The sequence below is a fragment of the Plectropomus leopardus genome, chromosome 21 (assembly GCF_008729295.1).
Source record: "Plectropomus leopardus isolate mb chromosome 21, YSFRI_Pleo_2.0, whole genome shotgun sequence".
Classification (NCBI taxonomy): Eukaryota; Metazoa; Chordata; class Actinopteri; order Perciformes; family Serranidae; genus Plectropomus; species Plectropomus leopardus.
This window is the reverse complement of record NC_056483.1, coordinates 12716249-12733364: the sequence shown is the minus strand read 5'-3', so window position 1 is coordinate 12733364 and position 17116 is coordinate 12716249. Positions and strand designations below refer to the sequence as shown.

Below are 17116 nucleotides of genomic sequence, written 5' to 3'. Positions count from 1 at the left end.
TTAGGGGTGGGGGGAAAATCAGTACAGCATATTGTTTTGGCAATATTGTATCCATGGATACAATACATGGTATAATTTATTAATATTTAATATACAAATTACACTTATGGTGGCTTACAATAAAGAAACTGACTGCCTTTTTAGTACACTAGATACATGTTGCTGTAATAAAATCGACTGAAAGATTGAAGTAAGATGAACAGACTAAAAAGTTATCTTTTACATTTTTTCCGTAATATGAAGTTGAAAAAAGGTAACAAAACACTATATATCGTAATATTTGTTATTGCAATATATGTTATCGCAATACTTGACATATTGCAATACATTTAATTACAATGATATGGTATTGTAACTTAAGTATCCTGACAGTATTGTATCAGGGGGCCACTGGTGATTCCGACCTTTACTCGTACTGACAACAGAAAAAAAAGATGCTTGCACTATCAAAATCTTGTGCGTTATTCTGCGTACATATGGCGATATCTGTTTATAGAGATTAAACCCAAAATGACCTTGATGAAATCACAAGGGTTAATTTCTCAGATATGACAAAGCTCCATCTAGTTCCCTGAAAGAATTGGGAAAATTTACTTTTACAAAATAATTGTACAACAAAGCAACTACTAACAAGAAAGCAAACCTCCACCACTGCTGAACACTTTCCTAAATTGCAAAGCTGCAGCCTTCAAAACTACTTATGACTGTTCGACATTTTTTCCTGTGGCTTTGGTTATCTACAAAAATAACACACGAATGAACGCTGTCTGCCAGTGGAACTGAAGGCCCCAGATGTCGGACTTTCCCACCAGTGAATCAGTGCCGCATAACGGTGAGACAAAATGTAATCTTAAAGACACAAATCACTGATCTCCCTTCATTTTTACAGGCAGTGTTGAATCAGCTTCAGAGAACACATCAAATAGCACACGCAAAAAAAGAAGCGAAGTTATGATGAAACATATTGAAGCCTGAAAGCAACATGGAGCTCTTTATTCTTAACATACAGTCTCACTGGGAATTCCTGCTTTCTACATGGGATTATCCTCAAAAAGGTTATAAATCAACATGTCGTGAAGTTAAAAGCTTCCCCAACCACTTATTTAAAGGCCTTGCATAATGGGAGTTCCTATTGTTTTTCTGTAGTTTCTTTTGGTGCAGGAGCGTATGTTTTTGTATGTGGTTAACTGGCATACTCCTGTCTAAACAGCTGCTTTCGAGCTGAACTTGACTTGAAGGTGAACTGCCCAGCCCTGATCCCTGTGTGTGTGTGTGCACCGCTGTGTATTTATCCTCCTGTGAAAGGTGGTTAGGGACCCATAATAGGCATGCACGGGCTGGCCAGCACAAGATAGCTGTTGTGAATTACAGACCAAAGCTACCTCAGTCCTTGAGAGTCGCTGCTGTCTCCCAGAGTCGAATTGTTTTGCTCACTGTTCCCTTTTGAGGATCAGCTGCTGTGATGTACACTAAGAATAGCATTAAAAGACTTCATTCTCCTGCGGTTGACAGGGCTTTCGATGGTTTATTACCTAGCTCAGCGCACAGCAATATACCATCGCTTAAGCTATTACACAGATACCGTGCCTGTGCTTTGAGTGAATTTACAAGTGATTGTATTTTTTTTTCCCATTGCACGCGTCCGCTCTTCTCTTGTGTATTTGATTTATTTCAACCGGGAGAAGAAAGGAGAGTTAAATTGACTTGACAGGACTTGATTGCTGCCTCTGTTTTGTTTTATAATGCGAGAGCCAAGCATAACAGCCTCTGTATTACAGTACGGACGTGGAACATTTGTCAGGAAGTTTTTGTAAACAAGTCAAGACTGTTAGGCTGGGCAAATATTAAATATGCCGTTATTTACTGTAGACACAAGCTGCAAAGAAGAATTGAATTATACAGACCCCTTACAACCACCCCCCCCCAACTCCTGCGCCCCTGTGCACACATATACAGTACACAACAAGCTGTACAATCAGCACAGATATATAGACATACATAACAAGTTTTACTACACACACAGTTTTGAACACGCATGACCACATACACACATACTTAGGCTGTGCTTAGCACCAGGAAACGAGTTGTTTTATGAGTCAACCTTCATCTTGATAGGGGGGAATAAAAGTCTTTCCTCTCCTCTTCCCTCCATCTTTCCTACTGTGCCCTCCACTCCTAAATCAGACCCTCGAGAGGGAGAGGAGGGGGAGGTGGTGTCGCCCTGGGCACCTCGAGTGACTCAGACACTACCAGATTTACAGGGTGTTAAATTTCTACGAGGGTCCCAACCCAGCCGTGGCCCCTTTCAGATGGAGGGGACCCTATAAGTTTATTACCTTGTCCTAGGACAAAAACAAATGCCACTCTCTGACATGAATACTGACTGCTGTTGTTTCATTTGCTCCGAGTTTTGTTGATGGAAATCCCCAGTAAACCTGCACGAAAGCCCGACGGCAACGTGAAGAGTTCATGAGCGGCAATCAATCATTCAATCAATCATTCACCACGTCTGTCCCGCTGTATTCGCCGTGCGCTTTTAACCAAGTGCTGAGCGGTTTGCTAGAAACCCAGGCCAAAACCTCAGAGGAGGAGCAAGCCAAGAAAAGAGTGGTGAACGTGTACTTCACCATAATTTAGAGAAAAGTGGTTTGGATTGATTAATGTAGAGAGCAGCCCAAAAAGAAACGTGCTTTAATGAAGCATATGAGAGGCTACACTTTAATTTCACTTTTTGACCAGTCAACAAAGCTGAGGCAATTTTTTAAACCAATCCTGAGTGGTCCTCTCCCACGCCTGCTGCATTTATCTGTTCTCCACCTCATCCAGATCCCTCTCTAATCTCGTCCCTGTTGAATTAAGATGTGACGTGGCTGAGCTATGCGAGCATTAGCCTTGATTTGACTCTGTCAAGCTTGGTCACGTTTTAGAGTAGCCCTCCCGCCGTTGCAGGTGTTTGTCTCATTTATTGGCATAAAGTGTAATTTCGTCCCTCTGCCTAATGCTGCTGCTTGTCGATGAATAGATAATGGAGTTGTGGCTAACTGTTTGCTGGTGTGTTTCCACAGGAGGAGTGCCAGAACTACATCAGGGTGCTGCTGGTGAATGGGAACAGGCTGTTCACCTGTGGAACCAACGCCTTCACGCCCATCTGCACCAACCGAACGGTACGAACACCAGCAGAGTTTCTCTTTCTAACCCCCTTTTTCTGTCTTTTCCTACCATGATACTGTTTTTTGGCCAGGTTCTCACAAATGCTAAATAATCTTTAGCCTATACAACAGTAGAACTTCTATTTCTATTTAGATTCATGTTAACTCTTTTGTCTAATTCAAGTGGAGTCAGCAAATCATTTTACAAATTAATGTTGGGGACAGTTACAAAACAAAGGCAGTTGCAGTGCTCTAGGGATAAAGTTTTTCTGTAGGTCAGCCAGGAGGCTAACATCGCCCTGATTCCCCTGTCAAAAAGCATATGGGATTTTTCCATTGGATTTTGAATCATTGCAGAAAATAAGCTCCATGGTAAACAAATGTTGATGATGCTTACAAGTTGTGTTCAGCAAGATAATCTTCACAAATGAACAACACTTTCAGGTTTTCTGAAGCCTAAATGTTATTGACCGAAGTAAAAAAATATTGTTAGTCAAAATGTTCACATCACCACTGCTACAAGGCGGTTCGGTGTGATGATGTTCTGTAGTGTCATTAAGCAACTTCTTGGTGACCACCTTTTTTAAGACACATAAAAGCTTCAAAGTTTGTGAGTGGGATATTTACTGACATATTTTACACATATACAAACCCATTCAACAAACATACTAACTTTGAAACCAGGGAACCGAAGATGCTGAAATACTAATTCATTTCCGGGCTTTATGGGTCATTACTGGGATTCTATATGGTTGGGGTAGTACTAAAGCTAACAAGCTAATCTACTAGCATGTTTGCGGTTGGCCTGGAAAGCTAAAATTACAGTGTTATCTTACATAAAGCACACTGGCTGTGGGTTTAAATATTGTTTTATTCTTTATTTATGTCACAAAGGATTTATAGGTCCTGGAATTTCACATATTTTGTCCTCCTACATTGTGTTCAACCCGACACAGCTGAACAGTCTTGGTTAATTAAACATTAAAGTGAGACAATGTCATTTTTTAAAGAAGACCTAACACATTCTTCCTCTTATACATGGAAGGGAAAATTATGAGCAATAGAAGAAAGGTTTTCTCTGTTCAGTACTCTCACAGGTTTTGCCAGTACAGCACTGGTGTGGGCTTATTCCCCCAGATTTATATGGCACATAATGAAAACATGACAAAGGGTCCTATGTTCGCCATTTCTACATATGTGCTCTCCAAGGGCCCTATTTTCCCCAGCTCCATAGTACACAAAATGTAAACCTGAAAAAGATTTTCCTCAGCTCTATATTCACATTATATGGCATAGGCTAGGATTAGGTTCACGGACTGTAATCATGACTCTGAGAGTCATGAAATTTTCCTATTGACCTAGCTCCCGAACGACACAAGCCAATCACATTTTGTGCAGCTACACAATGCACCATGTTATCCTGCCCATAGACCTCCATAGAAAAGGATCAGAAATTTTGATTTTCCTGATATTTTATTTAAATTGATGAAATTTTAACTTATAAAAAGATCAAACGATGTGCATGGGGTATATGCAACACTGTTACGAGGTATCCTGAAAGCCTAAACAAACAAGGATGTCTACATTTGTTCTAAGGTAAAGCAGCATAGTGTTGGCAAAATTTGCTGCAAAGTGAAAAGTATATGTAACCTCATATGCTATATCTTGTATGATGTTACCTTTAGCAAACTTTGCGAGGTAACGTTAGCTTAAGTAAGCCCACCCATTTGAAAACCATTAATGTTAACTTTAATGTTACAAAGAAAGCAAAAGCTGGCTAACGCTAACACCACGGCATAGCTTCTGATGACGACTTTCACCCAAAAGTTCTGTATAGCATCTTTGGATATATTTTTTGACACACTGACAGCCACCATTGTTAGTTTAGGCAGTACAAAGAAAAAAAACTCTCCATATATGTTAGCCCTGAAAAAAACAAAACAAAACCTCAGCCATTCAGTTAAAGGAAAGAAAGGAAATTAAAATATATATATATTAAAAGAGAAAAGAAGAAGTTATTTTAAATTGTTGCTATTGCCAACTTCTAACTGTTTAAGATCAAGAGATTAAGCTTTTTGGCTGATAGGTGAGTATAGTTTAAACAGCCAGAAAAAGAGATGGATTTACCTCATATACTTGCATATATTCTCCACTACACCACTACATATGTCACATATGTTTGTCAGTGCTTACTGAAAATCTATAAAAAAAAACAAAACATGTCTTGATAAGTCATTATCCTTCAGTAACAGTAATATTTCAAGCTGGGTGAGCCTGATAACTTTGGGAAAATGAATTGAAGTGTTATTGATCAAACTGACAATGTCAGGAGGAAAAGCCAAGGTTGATCAACACATTTAATCGAGATGTGATGGAGCTGTGATCCTGATATCACAGGATTTATTGTATGAGCTTGCGTGTTGCTGTTCTCGCCTCCTCTGTTGTGCAGTCAGGGATGTAGACTAATTATAAGATGAATCTTATTAAGCTTGGTTATTTAGGAAGTTGTGTTTCCTCAAACTTGTTAAACGTCGTAATCAAAATATTGCCTTAAGCTCATTACTCCTGATAATCATGATGTCGGCCTACAAGTAAATATATCCCTGTCTCATCTGTGCTTCTTTGCCCTTCGTCCTGAGTCATTGGAGTTATTTCGTTTTAATTCTTTGTATCAAATCCTTTTCTTCTTCTAAATTTAATTCTAGTGCAATGCAATGTTTTCACTTCTCTCTCTTTCATGCTTCTACAAATTCCTTCTAGCTCTTAATCCCATGTTTTAAAGGGATGTTTAGTCAGACTTTTCAGTTTGAGTTTCATCAGGTTTTTGAATCATGAGGGCAACACTTCCACAACTTTTTTTGTGTCTATTAACCACCAGTTTGTAACTTGCTGCTACCCTTTCTTTTGTATTATTGTGCCAATAACCATGTTTCTCAGGAATGAAGTGTCTTTTCTTGTGCTGTTGTTAATGACAAGTGGCCATTGAAGTTAAGTATAGAGCAACATTTAAAATGTCAGACTGTTGTGCTTACCTCAGAACATATCAAATATCTACGTCTCCCTCTGTGGGATTTTAGAGGAGGAGGCGGCAGGAGTTTACTATTATGATGACATTTGTTTTGGTCCAAAAGCACTGCACCCAAAGGTCATGGGCTCATAATGACTGTTTACCGCTGTGAAAATACATATAGTTGAAATGTCATGACATTATTATAGCAGTATTTCATCAGGCGCTGTCAAATTTACCCACTGAATGTCCGTTAATGTGAAACACTGGTCGGGCACAGCAACAGCAAAGGAATCACGCTCTGACAGATTTACTATCAGATGTGATGGATGAACAGAGAAGGAGCAGAATATTCTATTCGTTTAATAAGTGCTCGGAGGTTATAGATTAAACAGCTGTTAATTTCTCTGACTTTTCGCCATGCTGCCACTGATGGTGACTGTGATGATGGGGATAATGAGAATAGCAGACAGGAGGATGTCTTGAAACGAAAACATCAAAAAGGAGCCCATATCACTTCAGCTTCCTGTTATTTTTTTTTATCACAGAGTACTGAATTTATATATCAGCATTTGTTGATAGAATATTTTGCCAATTAAAATTAATTAAATACTTTTCTCTTTTCTTGTTTTTTTACTTAGATACAAGCCAAAAAGCACATTCTTCAAACACAAGTTAGTAATGAAGTACTACTGCATGTTATCTGTTAAGAATGCTGTAATGTAGCTCCATAATAATTTGAAATATGGACCAAATAAAATCTGATAATAATGAAAAAGATTCCAGGTGCCTCTTAAAAATATTTTATATATATTTGTATATGGTAAGCTTTATATGAATTTCTATATTGTGTGTGTATATTACTGTGACTGGATGCCAATAGACACCATTACTTGGAATATACAGGAAAGACTGCTATGATTACAGCAACAACACGCTCCTGGCTCAAAAAGGGGGTTGCCTTTGCATGACAGCATGATCAGTCTGCGTACAGTAAAGACAATGAGTCAGTATTGCCTTATTTGGCACAAATGTATGCATTTTCCTGTTGTTTTTTTTTTTACCATTTTATACACAAAAATGTCTATTATACTTGAGTAAATGAAACCCCAATTGACAAAACTGGTTATAAAAATAGTTTATTACAAAGTTGTAAGGTGGGAAGGAAATTAGTTTGAGGGAGAGGGGTGTGGGGTTGGAAGATTGGAGGCAGTCAATGTCGGTCAATTTTATAATGTCCAGAGAATCAGGTCCAGATATTTTCTGGTGTTCTGCTGTCACACATGTAGCACACAACAGGAGACTGTCGTGTTGGACTTTTTCTCACCTACTGGAAATACTCTGATAAACATAAGGGGTGCAGGAGTCAGGACATGATGCAAAAAGGATGCTGCAGTTGTAATTCAATTTTTTTTTCTAAAGAGGAATCACAAGAATACAGAGCACTGGCTTATCCAACCACATGTATTACGTATAGTATTTCTGGATGAAAAGAGAGTTGACTGCTAGAAGTCAAAGACATTTGTTTTTTAAGTTTACATTCTGTTTGTTTAGCTGTTTGTTAAATTGCTATTAAACACATTTGGAGAGGATTTGAATTGCTATTTTCATTTAAAATTTGTATAATTTGTGCACTGGAAATTTTTCTTTGGCACTGGCTTAAACCTGGAAGGCATGAAAAAGTTCATGCAGGAAAAACTCTGCCACATAAAAGTTTTTCATTTTAGGAAATACACTTTTTCACCCTCTTTATGAGAGTTAGATAAAAAATTAATACCACTCTCGTGTCTTTATGTTAGATATGAAGCTGCAGCCAGCTGCCAGTTACCTTAGTTTAGCATAAAGATTGGAAACAGGGAGAAACAGCTCACCTGACTCTGTCCAGAGGTAACAGAGGTCACCTCCCTGCACATGTAAAGCTCACTAATTAATAGGTGTGGGAACCATCAGAGGCCCCACAATACAGTATTGGCATTATGCTTAATATGCTGAGTATTGCGATAACATATTGAGATACATTGCAATTTATTACTTTTTTTTAACTGCTAACTATGTAATAGGTAACGTTTTCAGTCTGTTCATCTCAGTTTGGTCATTATTATTGCAAAAACTGTATCTACTGGATGGAATTACCAATTGTTTATATTGTTCTAGTGGGCTGCCAAAAGTTTGATTTGTATTTAGAATATTGATCATTTACACAAAAAAGATACATGGTGTTCATATAATGATACAATATTGCCACACAAAATGTCTCTAATATCCCCACCCCTACTAATTAACACATTATATCCTGGAGTCTAGTCATTACAATGTGGCAGCCAGGCAATCCGTGACTAAAACTTACCATTCTGACACTTTTGCTTTTGTATTTTACTGCAGTTTTACTATTTCGGAGCCAGTAGCAACACAATTTCATTTTATGTGCACTGTTGTGTATAGTTGGAATGACTGTAAAGTCAATCTTAGTCTAAGTTAACGAGATATAACATCCTAGTTAGTAGCTTTAGATGTCCTGATGGGTGTACTTTTTTTTAACCTTTGTACAGAGACAGACTAGCCATTTCCCTGTTTCTTGTCTTTTTGTTACAGTAAGACAATCTGCTGGCAGTTGCAGTGACAGGAGTCAGTAATTGTGGAGCTTGTGACAAAAACAGTTGATGATAGTGATGCTGTTTTGACTTGCTTGGTGTGAGTGTGTTGAAAATGACAGCTGCTTGGATTTGTCATTTTGCCATCCACATTGAAATATCGATGAAAATCCTGTCGCAGCAGGTGAAAAAAGCTTGTGGCTAGATTTCCTGTCAGAGTGGGGAGTTAAAAATTCTCCCAACAGCAACAATAGCGTCTCAGTAACACCATACATAGCACCCAACTGGCTCTCACAGCGGTCTATCTGAGCTGTGAGTTGTCTCTTTCTAAAAAGTGTCTATTAGAGGCATTCTGAGTCACCTCAGTGTCCCACTCGCACAGCTGCTGGGTGCACTATAGAGGCGACTTTCACCCCACATCCTCAAAATGCAACGGATGCGCCGCAGTCTATCTATTTATCACTCCACTTTTTGTTTTTCTAAATGACCCAATTGACCTAAAAACAGCTAATCCGGCCCACAGAATGAATCCCGTCAATACTGGGCTTTCATCTTGGGCTGGCAGAGCTCAGACAGGGCTGCTCTGTTTTGTTGTGGTTAAGGTGGAGCAGAGGTGGCGGGAGTTAACAGAACCCTTGATCCAAATCGACCGGCTCCAGGAAATTGGCTAAAAAAGCGGGCCGTTTCCCCCAACACATGCCCTGAATGGAGTCTGGCCATAGAGTTGTCAACAGATTATTCAGTCTATTTAGTCAACTCTTGAAACTCCAGAGTCAAAAACGTGGAGTCCTGATTGATAGAAAAGTAATTGCATGTAGAAGAATTTTAATTATCATCTGTGGATTTCAAAACTTGAGATTAGTGCAATCTTTTTTACTTTGCGTCATGCGTGTGCTCTCAGAACGACGGATGGAGGCATGAACCATGAGTTAATCCTCGTATACAGTGTTTACTTTTGCACCATAAAATATAATTACATCTTGGATTTAAAAAAATGCACAACTCCTTTTTGGTATTCTAGGCTGAGTCACTGAGCTATGGCCTGTGATTTTTTTTTGTAACTAAAAACCAGCGCAGTGTGTCAGGGCTAAGCCAGGGTCATGCTGTAAAGTATTTTTAAAAAGCGGGTAGTTGGATTTGGCCTCATGTTCAAAGGCAGAATGCATGGACGACTGTATCTCACATCAAGCCTCTTTTGAACTTAAAGAGGCTTCTTGAAGATGTGGTATAATAATGTTATAAGCAGACAAACAGCTGCTTGTCCTATAGATACATCAGAAACCAAACCAAAAAACACTGCAGCCAGAGTACATTGATACACTGTTTTAGTAATTTTATTGCTTTCTTGACATCCTTACTCGTAACACTGGACTTTAGGCAGCTGCTCTGTTTGTGTGTTCTCGGCTGCTAATGATTCTAAATGCGTTCTCTGATTATGTTTACTGCTCCTGAAGGTTTTGCTCATATATATTGCTGAGAGAGTAGATGTAAACCAAACAAAACATAATGAGATGGAGTATATTTTTTTTAGTCTGCACCATTTACATATTGGCAGGAACAAACAAAACATTATCAGACCTCTTCGGTTTGCATGCTAATGTTGCCCTTTGATACTCTGTCCTATATTTTTAATGCAGGACCATTATTTAGAAAAAAAAAGAAGAAAATGCATCTTATTGTTTTTGCTTCTTAACTCAGGGGATACTCCTGTTACAAACAATCAAAATCAGTTCCTTTTAGCAGTACGCCTACAGCCTCTCAATGTCTATTTTTTCCTCTTTTGCCCCCAACCTCATCTTCTTGTTTTTCTGTGTTGCAGCTGACAAATTTGACAGAGATCCATGATCAGATTAGCGGGATGGCTCGGTGTCCCTACAACCCCCTCCACAACTCCACCGCCCTCATCACCTCCAGCGGGGAGCTTTACGCTGCCACGGCCATGGATTTCTCTGGGCGAGACCCCGCCATTTACCGCAGCCTGGGCGGGCTTCCACCGCTGCGCACTGCCCAGTACAACTCCAAGTGGCTGAACGGTAGGGGGCTGCCAAAGTCTGGGGTCCAGATATAGCTACAGTAGATAGAGATGTTACTGTTAAAGCTGTTCATACTCACTGTTTGTTAATACACCTTTGAGCCAGCTGTCTTGTGTGGTAGCTGTAAATGGGCCCGAATAATTCAGAAAGTATTTTGTTACAAATATAAATAGTTCCAAATCTATCAAAACTGAAATATAAGATACTGGTTTGATAAACAGCATTGTAATAAAAATGTGGGTGTTTTATGGTTGCACATTCTATCCAAACTGATATTATGACATTTTAGGCATTTAGGAGCCTCAATATGGGTCTGACATTGAAAAATTAGCTCTGCTAACTTCCCACATTATAGATTTCAGTGGCTAGTCAGGACTAAAGGAGGGAGGCTGTGAATTCAGGGTTGCATGCTGGGTGCTTTCTGTCAGTCAAAGTCACCACTGACTGACTGAGTGAATAGCCAATTAAAATGCAATCAAGGGAACTGAACATTTAGGCCACAGTGATGCACTAGTTCATTTAGATGAAAACAAGACTGGGCATTTAGCAGATGTCCTTTTCAAAAAATGCGTAAATAAATAAATGTAAATGTAATTAATTTTTTTATTTATTAAATAGATAAATGTAAATGTAGTGAAGTAAGTACATTTGTAAGAACTCCCAACTTTACAAGCAACCAATTGAAAGACTTATATACAAAAAAGTAATCCAGTGAACCACACATGAAATAGGGCAGCTCTCAATAAGCATGTTGCTGGACCCGGAAGGAAACGTTTTTTTATACTTTAAACCTGGAGATAGAAGACGTCTTATTTAAGAAAAAAATGACAAATTAAACAATGCATTTAAGTATCTGAAATACACACACACACACAGTCCTCAAGGTATTTTGTTACAAATTTGAACCAATTCTTTCCTCTCCAACAAAAAATATGAAATACTCAAAGGTAATGAAATATGTATTTTGAATTCATTCAACAGAAATACTGCCCATCCCTGATGGTAGCAAAGGAGGCAGTCAGGTGTTGTAGTATGAAGAGCTACAAAGTCCACCTAGGAAGGCAATTAAGGGTGGATAGATGAGTAAAACAAACACAGGACTTAAACCCAAGAGACTGCTGTTTGTGTCCCATTTGAAACCAAAAGTCAGCTTTATTTTAAGTGACTTACATATTTCATGTCATGTCTTCATGTCACCTTGTGATTATGCTCAACCATGATTCTTGCCCTTAACCTATACTAAGTGCGAGGGACACTGATATTTTTGTAGATATCATATGAACTGTTGTATGAGGATACTGTTGCTGTTGTACAGTTTATGTGTAAAAATCATTACTTAATGATGGGCCTTTCAAATACAAAGAATCACAATTAAGTAGAAAATGTCCTTTTTGATTTCCTCTGTCCCAGCTTATGAACATCAGAACTGCAGCTTGTGGAGATTCAGAGTTGGATACATAGGCATTGCAGATGCTTATCTTAGCACAGAGTAGGAATCTGTTTTTCTTGGTCGAAGGGTTATATTCCTCCTCAAGTCACCATTGTGGGAGCAAAGTAGTGCAGAGAATGATGATTATCTCTGTAATTATTGCATTTCATCAGTATAACAATTATTTCTAAAGTAACTAACCAACTGGAAAATCTATATATTTATCTCACTCTTTCTTTGAGGAGCATGAAATTGTGAAATTGGCTCAAATCAATGTCTTTTTCCCTGAAAGCTCAGATGCACTTCAAGCACAAACCACCTCAGTGCAGATTAGAGAACTTCAGATGGCTTAAAGTGTCCAGCCTACAGAGCATCGGGTCAATCAGTATCTTGTCAGCAAGTGACTTCTATCTGATCCACATTTAAGCTAAATTGAAAAAATAAATTAAAAGTCACCACATACATTGCTTTGCAGCAACCTTCTGGGAAAAAGTTTAATAACTAATTTTATGGCGAATTGATTTTTTTTTCCTGTGTCTCCCCCTGCACTGCCCTCCAAAGGTGCAAAGGAGAGGAGGGTAGAAATGAGGAGGGGGGGGGTGGGGGGGGGTCACTTTCATTTAAAGGTGAATTAAATCTCTGTCAGCAAGAATAAAGTGTGCGGTTTAGATCCAATAATGTCATACATAAAGACGAACGCCTTAGCTGTGACAGTGTCATGGAGGTCGCGTGTTCCAGATAGGGTGAGAGCTATTACGCTACACCTGTTTTGGTCATTTCTCATCCTAACCTTTACGTTTGGGGAGTGAAAAATGAGTTTTCTTATTACAACACAACGCCATTAATAACATGGCCTGTAGTTATTAATCCTGATCACCTGCTGTTGTGTGGGCCTCACGCTCACACACACACTGTGAGTCAATCAGTCATCACACATACCCATTCGCTCTCCCACTCCCTCTTACTCCCACAGCCTTAAATATTGTTCTTTCGGCATTTCTTCTTCCTCTCCCCGCACTTCATCTGTCTCTTAGCTCTCTTCATTTTTTCTTTCTCATGTTTCTTACTCCTACTCATTTTCCTTGTCTCTTGCCACCTCTCCTTCAACAGAACCCAACTTTGTCTCCTCCTATGATATCGGCAACTTCACCTACTTTTTCTTCCGGGAAAACGCAGTGGAGCATGACTGTGGCCGGACAGTGTTTTCCAGAGCAGGGCGTGTCTGTAAGAACGACATTGGTGGACGCTTCCTCCTGGAGGACACATGGACCACCTTCATGAAGGCCAGGCTGAACTGCTCCAGACCGGGCGAAATCCCCTTTAACTACAACGAGCTGCAGGGAACGTTTTACCTGCCGGAGCTGGAGCTGCTCTACGGCATTTTCACTACCAATGTGTGAGTAACATAATATTTTAGTACAGGTGTGGACTCAAGTCACATTGAACTGATGATGACAAAATCCAAAAAGACTGGCAACCTGATTAAGACTTGCACTTTAATATTTATTTTTGGCAGAGACAGATGAAAGCAGCTTCTCATTTCTAGCCAACAAGGTCTATTTTACCTGAATTACAACCAAACTCAGCAGATTTATCAGTTCTAGCAAGGCCTATATAGCGAACAAAGCTAACGTTAGCTCCATGACTTTTCCCAGTTGATGTAAACAAGAACGCTGTAAAATTTGCATTTAAAATTTGTTTGTGATAAATTGCTTTTCTTTTCCACCCTGAGTGATTTTTACAAATTGTTTTCGTATTCCCAGAGTCCTTATTATAGTCTATTTTGTATCATAATTTGCATACAATTTATCTGAAAGAAATCTAGCCTTTGTAAATAATCAGATTAATCCAATTATTAAGTTGTTGGATTCAAACTTTTAAAAAGTTTAAGTCTTTCAAAGTTATTTTCCACAATCACCCCTGTTCCATTTCTATATTTGACAGTCTGTATAATTTGCATCGTGAAGGATGAACCAAAGTGAGCTCCAGCTCACAGCGCGTTGATACCCAAAAATGCCAACTTATATCATCAGAAATTTCTTTCATTCTTTGTTGTTTTTAATGCACCCACAGAATAGCTTCATGTATAATTCACAGTGTTTTTGGCATCACATTGTCAGCTGTGTAAACAAAAACACTTTGACTGCATCTGCGTTAACTTAGCATGTGACCTTTTCTCAACACTCACACTGAGCATATAAAATTGAGTGATATATGACAGCAATGTTTACATGGCCAAGTGCGTCTCAAATTGAATTTCCAGCAGAAGTCTCCTCCCATGAACACTCAAACCAGCCACTCATTTTAGTACCATCTGACATTTAAATCCCATGAAAGAAGCTTATCATCACTTATTGAAATGTGCACTGTATCATGCTCATGGCAGATGTAATAGATGGGATGCATTCATAGATAAAAGCTATTATTTTCTATTTTCACAAACACCCTTTTATTTTTTTGTCTCTCTATCTTGTTTTAAACTTTCTCATACTCACAAACACATGTGCACGCACACACACACGTGCACAGACCATTATTAAAAGCTGAGTAATCTATTCTTTATGGTCAGTGCCTTCACATTGCTGAAAAAGAAGTCTTTTGAAGGGTATTGGAAACATTTCCCCCTGCAGGCACAGAGTTTAATGAACAGCCGCATTGGATTATAATTCACATCGCCCAAGTCTCTCAGTTTAAGTTGAGAGTTAATACTCTCATTCTTTACTTTCTCTTCGGAGGGAGGAGAGTGGTACTTGTTGAAACTGACAGCTTAAAAAGTCAAAGCTGTATTTCAGGCCCGAGATCTGTACAGTTAATCAGACAAGTCGAACAGCTTAATTGTGTCCTGTTGCTGAATTTATAATCCAATAATGACGATGTGTTCTGTTCGGTGTTTGATTTGTATTGTTAGCTGAAAGCAAAACAAACACGCGGAGGTCAGCTGTACAAATACCAACAAAATTTCAAGTTGCCTACTTGTGCTGTGGTGTCCTTTCTTAAATTTCTTTCATCCAATACTTACCTCTGTTTCTCCCTCTGTCATCCATCATCCCCTCTATCCTCTCATCCCCTGCTGTTGGGTCTCTCTTTCCTTTTTTTCTCTTCCTGACATTTAGAAACAGCATTGCTGCATCTGCGGTGTGTGCCTTCAATCTCAGTGCCATATCACAGGTTTTCAACGGGCCCTTCAAGTTCCAGGAGAACTCACGGTCAGCGTGGCTACCCTACCCCAACCCCAACCCCGACTTTCAGGTAAAAAAACTATACAAAAGAGTATTGGTCTTTTGTTTGTTTGTTTTTTAATAGCAAAAAAATCCATTCAATCCATTGTAGGTGGTAGAGGAAAACTCAGGGGATTGCTAAAGTCAGTTGGATTCATCCTTTGAGGACCATGAATGTGTCTGCTGAGGGATATTTATAAAAAATGGAAATTAAAGACAAGCCCATCCCTGTGTAAAACGAAATAGGTGGTGGATCAAAGAAACATCACAAGAAACAGCAGAGTAGAAAACAGATTTGCACACCAAAAAGTTCCAGCAAGAAGAAACTTTACAGTATTGAAATCCCTTTAATGGGACTTTTTGGTGTGCAGATCTAATTTTCTCTATTCTCAGATATTTCAGACAAAAAAAACAATCCACAGCCCAACAGCTAAAATCACAGTCATTAAGACAGTTTATGAAGTGTGTGTGTGGACTTAAGTTCAGAAATAAACCTTAAAGGTGCAATGTGTAATACATGGCCACAAGCTCCATACAAAAAAGGAGCAGCATTTCACCTGACAGCCAACTACTCTTTAATAGCAGTGCAAGAATATGCAAAAAATCCGCCAAAAAGCTGAAACTCTGAGACATTCAAAATAACACTACAATCTCAATATCTTCACATTTGACCAGAGTAGCAAGAAATCAGCCTCCAATGGTGGAAAGCCTACAGCTTTCACTTTTGTTTTGCTTCTTTTTCTTTCACTTCTTGGCTGCTGAATGTGTATACTTGCTGGAGGTGACTGGGATGGTAATAAAGTCACTTGCCAAGAGCCTCAGCCATCTTTGTGTTTACTGTGCCACTAATCAGGGGGTGTAGATGTACTTCTTCATCTTCTCATATTGGAATTAGGGCTACTGGACGCTACAGTGACTCTGCTGGCTGGTTAGTCTTTGATATGTCTTTGATATAACATCAAACTGTTGCTGCTTTACATTCTGTTGATAATGTATGTTCATATTTTCAAGTTTTAAACTAAAGTTTTGCCTGTATCTTACACATTGCACCTTATATGATAATTTGCTCGTGCTTGAGGTGATTTGGCCCCAAACACACTGCCAAACAAACCAAACAATGCGCGTGGCTGGTTGCGTGCCTGAGGAAATTTATGCATGTGGTATGTGTGTTCACCCTGATGAGCCTGTCTTAGAGTCCCGGCGAGCTCTTCACTCTCATTAATTTCTTCCTTTCAATCATCCCTCTCTCTCTACTCGTGAGCAGACACATTACGACCGCTCGTTATAAAATCCAGTGATTTTTACAGTGGCCCGATCATTCCTTTAAGATGTTTATAGCCTCGTTCTCTGAACTGTAGTCCCTTTCTAATAAACTGTCCTTGTTTTGCACAAGTGGCACTTTATGTTTATACTCTGTCCTAAAACTCTGAGGCACAAACCAAGCAGTGGCAGGGCTTCTTGTCCTTATTTTAAGCGCTTCTACACTGATGACACTGAGGGAATGTTTTATTAGCTGAAGTGGCTCTCAGTTGTTACGGGCTTAGCTGATAGTGAGGGAGCTAATCCACGCAGCTCTCCATGAGGGATTGAATTCCCTCTGCTGTTTGGCTGCCAATGGGTGACACACGCCTCACTTCTGCACGTGTTTCCCATCACGGGCTCTCGATCATGTTTCTGTCAAGCCAGCAG

The 17116-nt window shown here is 39.2% G+C and overlaps 1 protein-coding gene across 4 annotated transcripts in view; it reads left to right on the top strand.

Moving 5' to 3' along the window:
- sema5a (sema domain, seven thrombospondin repeats (type 1 and type 1-like), transmembrane domain (TM) and short cytoplasmic domain, (semaphorin) 5A) overlaps positions 1-17116 on the top strand; it is a 146606-nt gene that overhangs the window by 67523 nt on the left and 61967 nt on the right. For 3 of the 4 annotated variants that reach the window (XR_006107011.1, XM_042510742.1, XM_042510743.1), the window contains 5 exons: positions 3066-3164; positions 6798-6830; positions 10567-10780; positions 13320-13605; positions 15323-15458. Coding sequence is in view for 3 of the 4 variants with exons in the window: in XM_042510742.1 (XP_042366676.1) it covers positions 3066-3164; positions 6798-6830; positions 10567-10780; positions 13320-13605; positions 15323-15458 (768 nt within the window). In the remaining variant the exon portion in view is untranslated. The remainder of the gene's footprint in view (positions 1-3065; positions 3165-6797; positions 6831-10566; positions 10781-13319; positions 13606-15322; positions 15459-17116) is intronic. The other variant, XM_042510744.1, reaches the window with a different exon arrangement.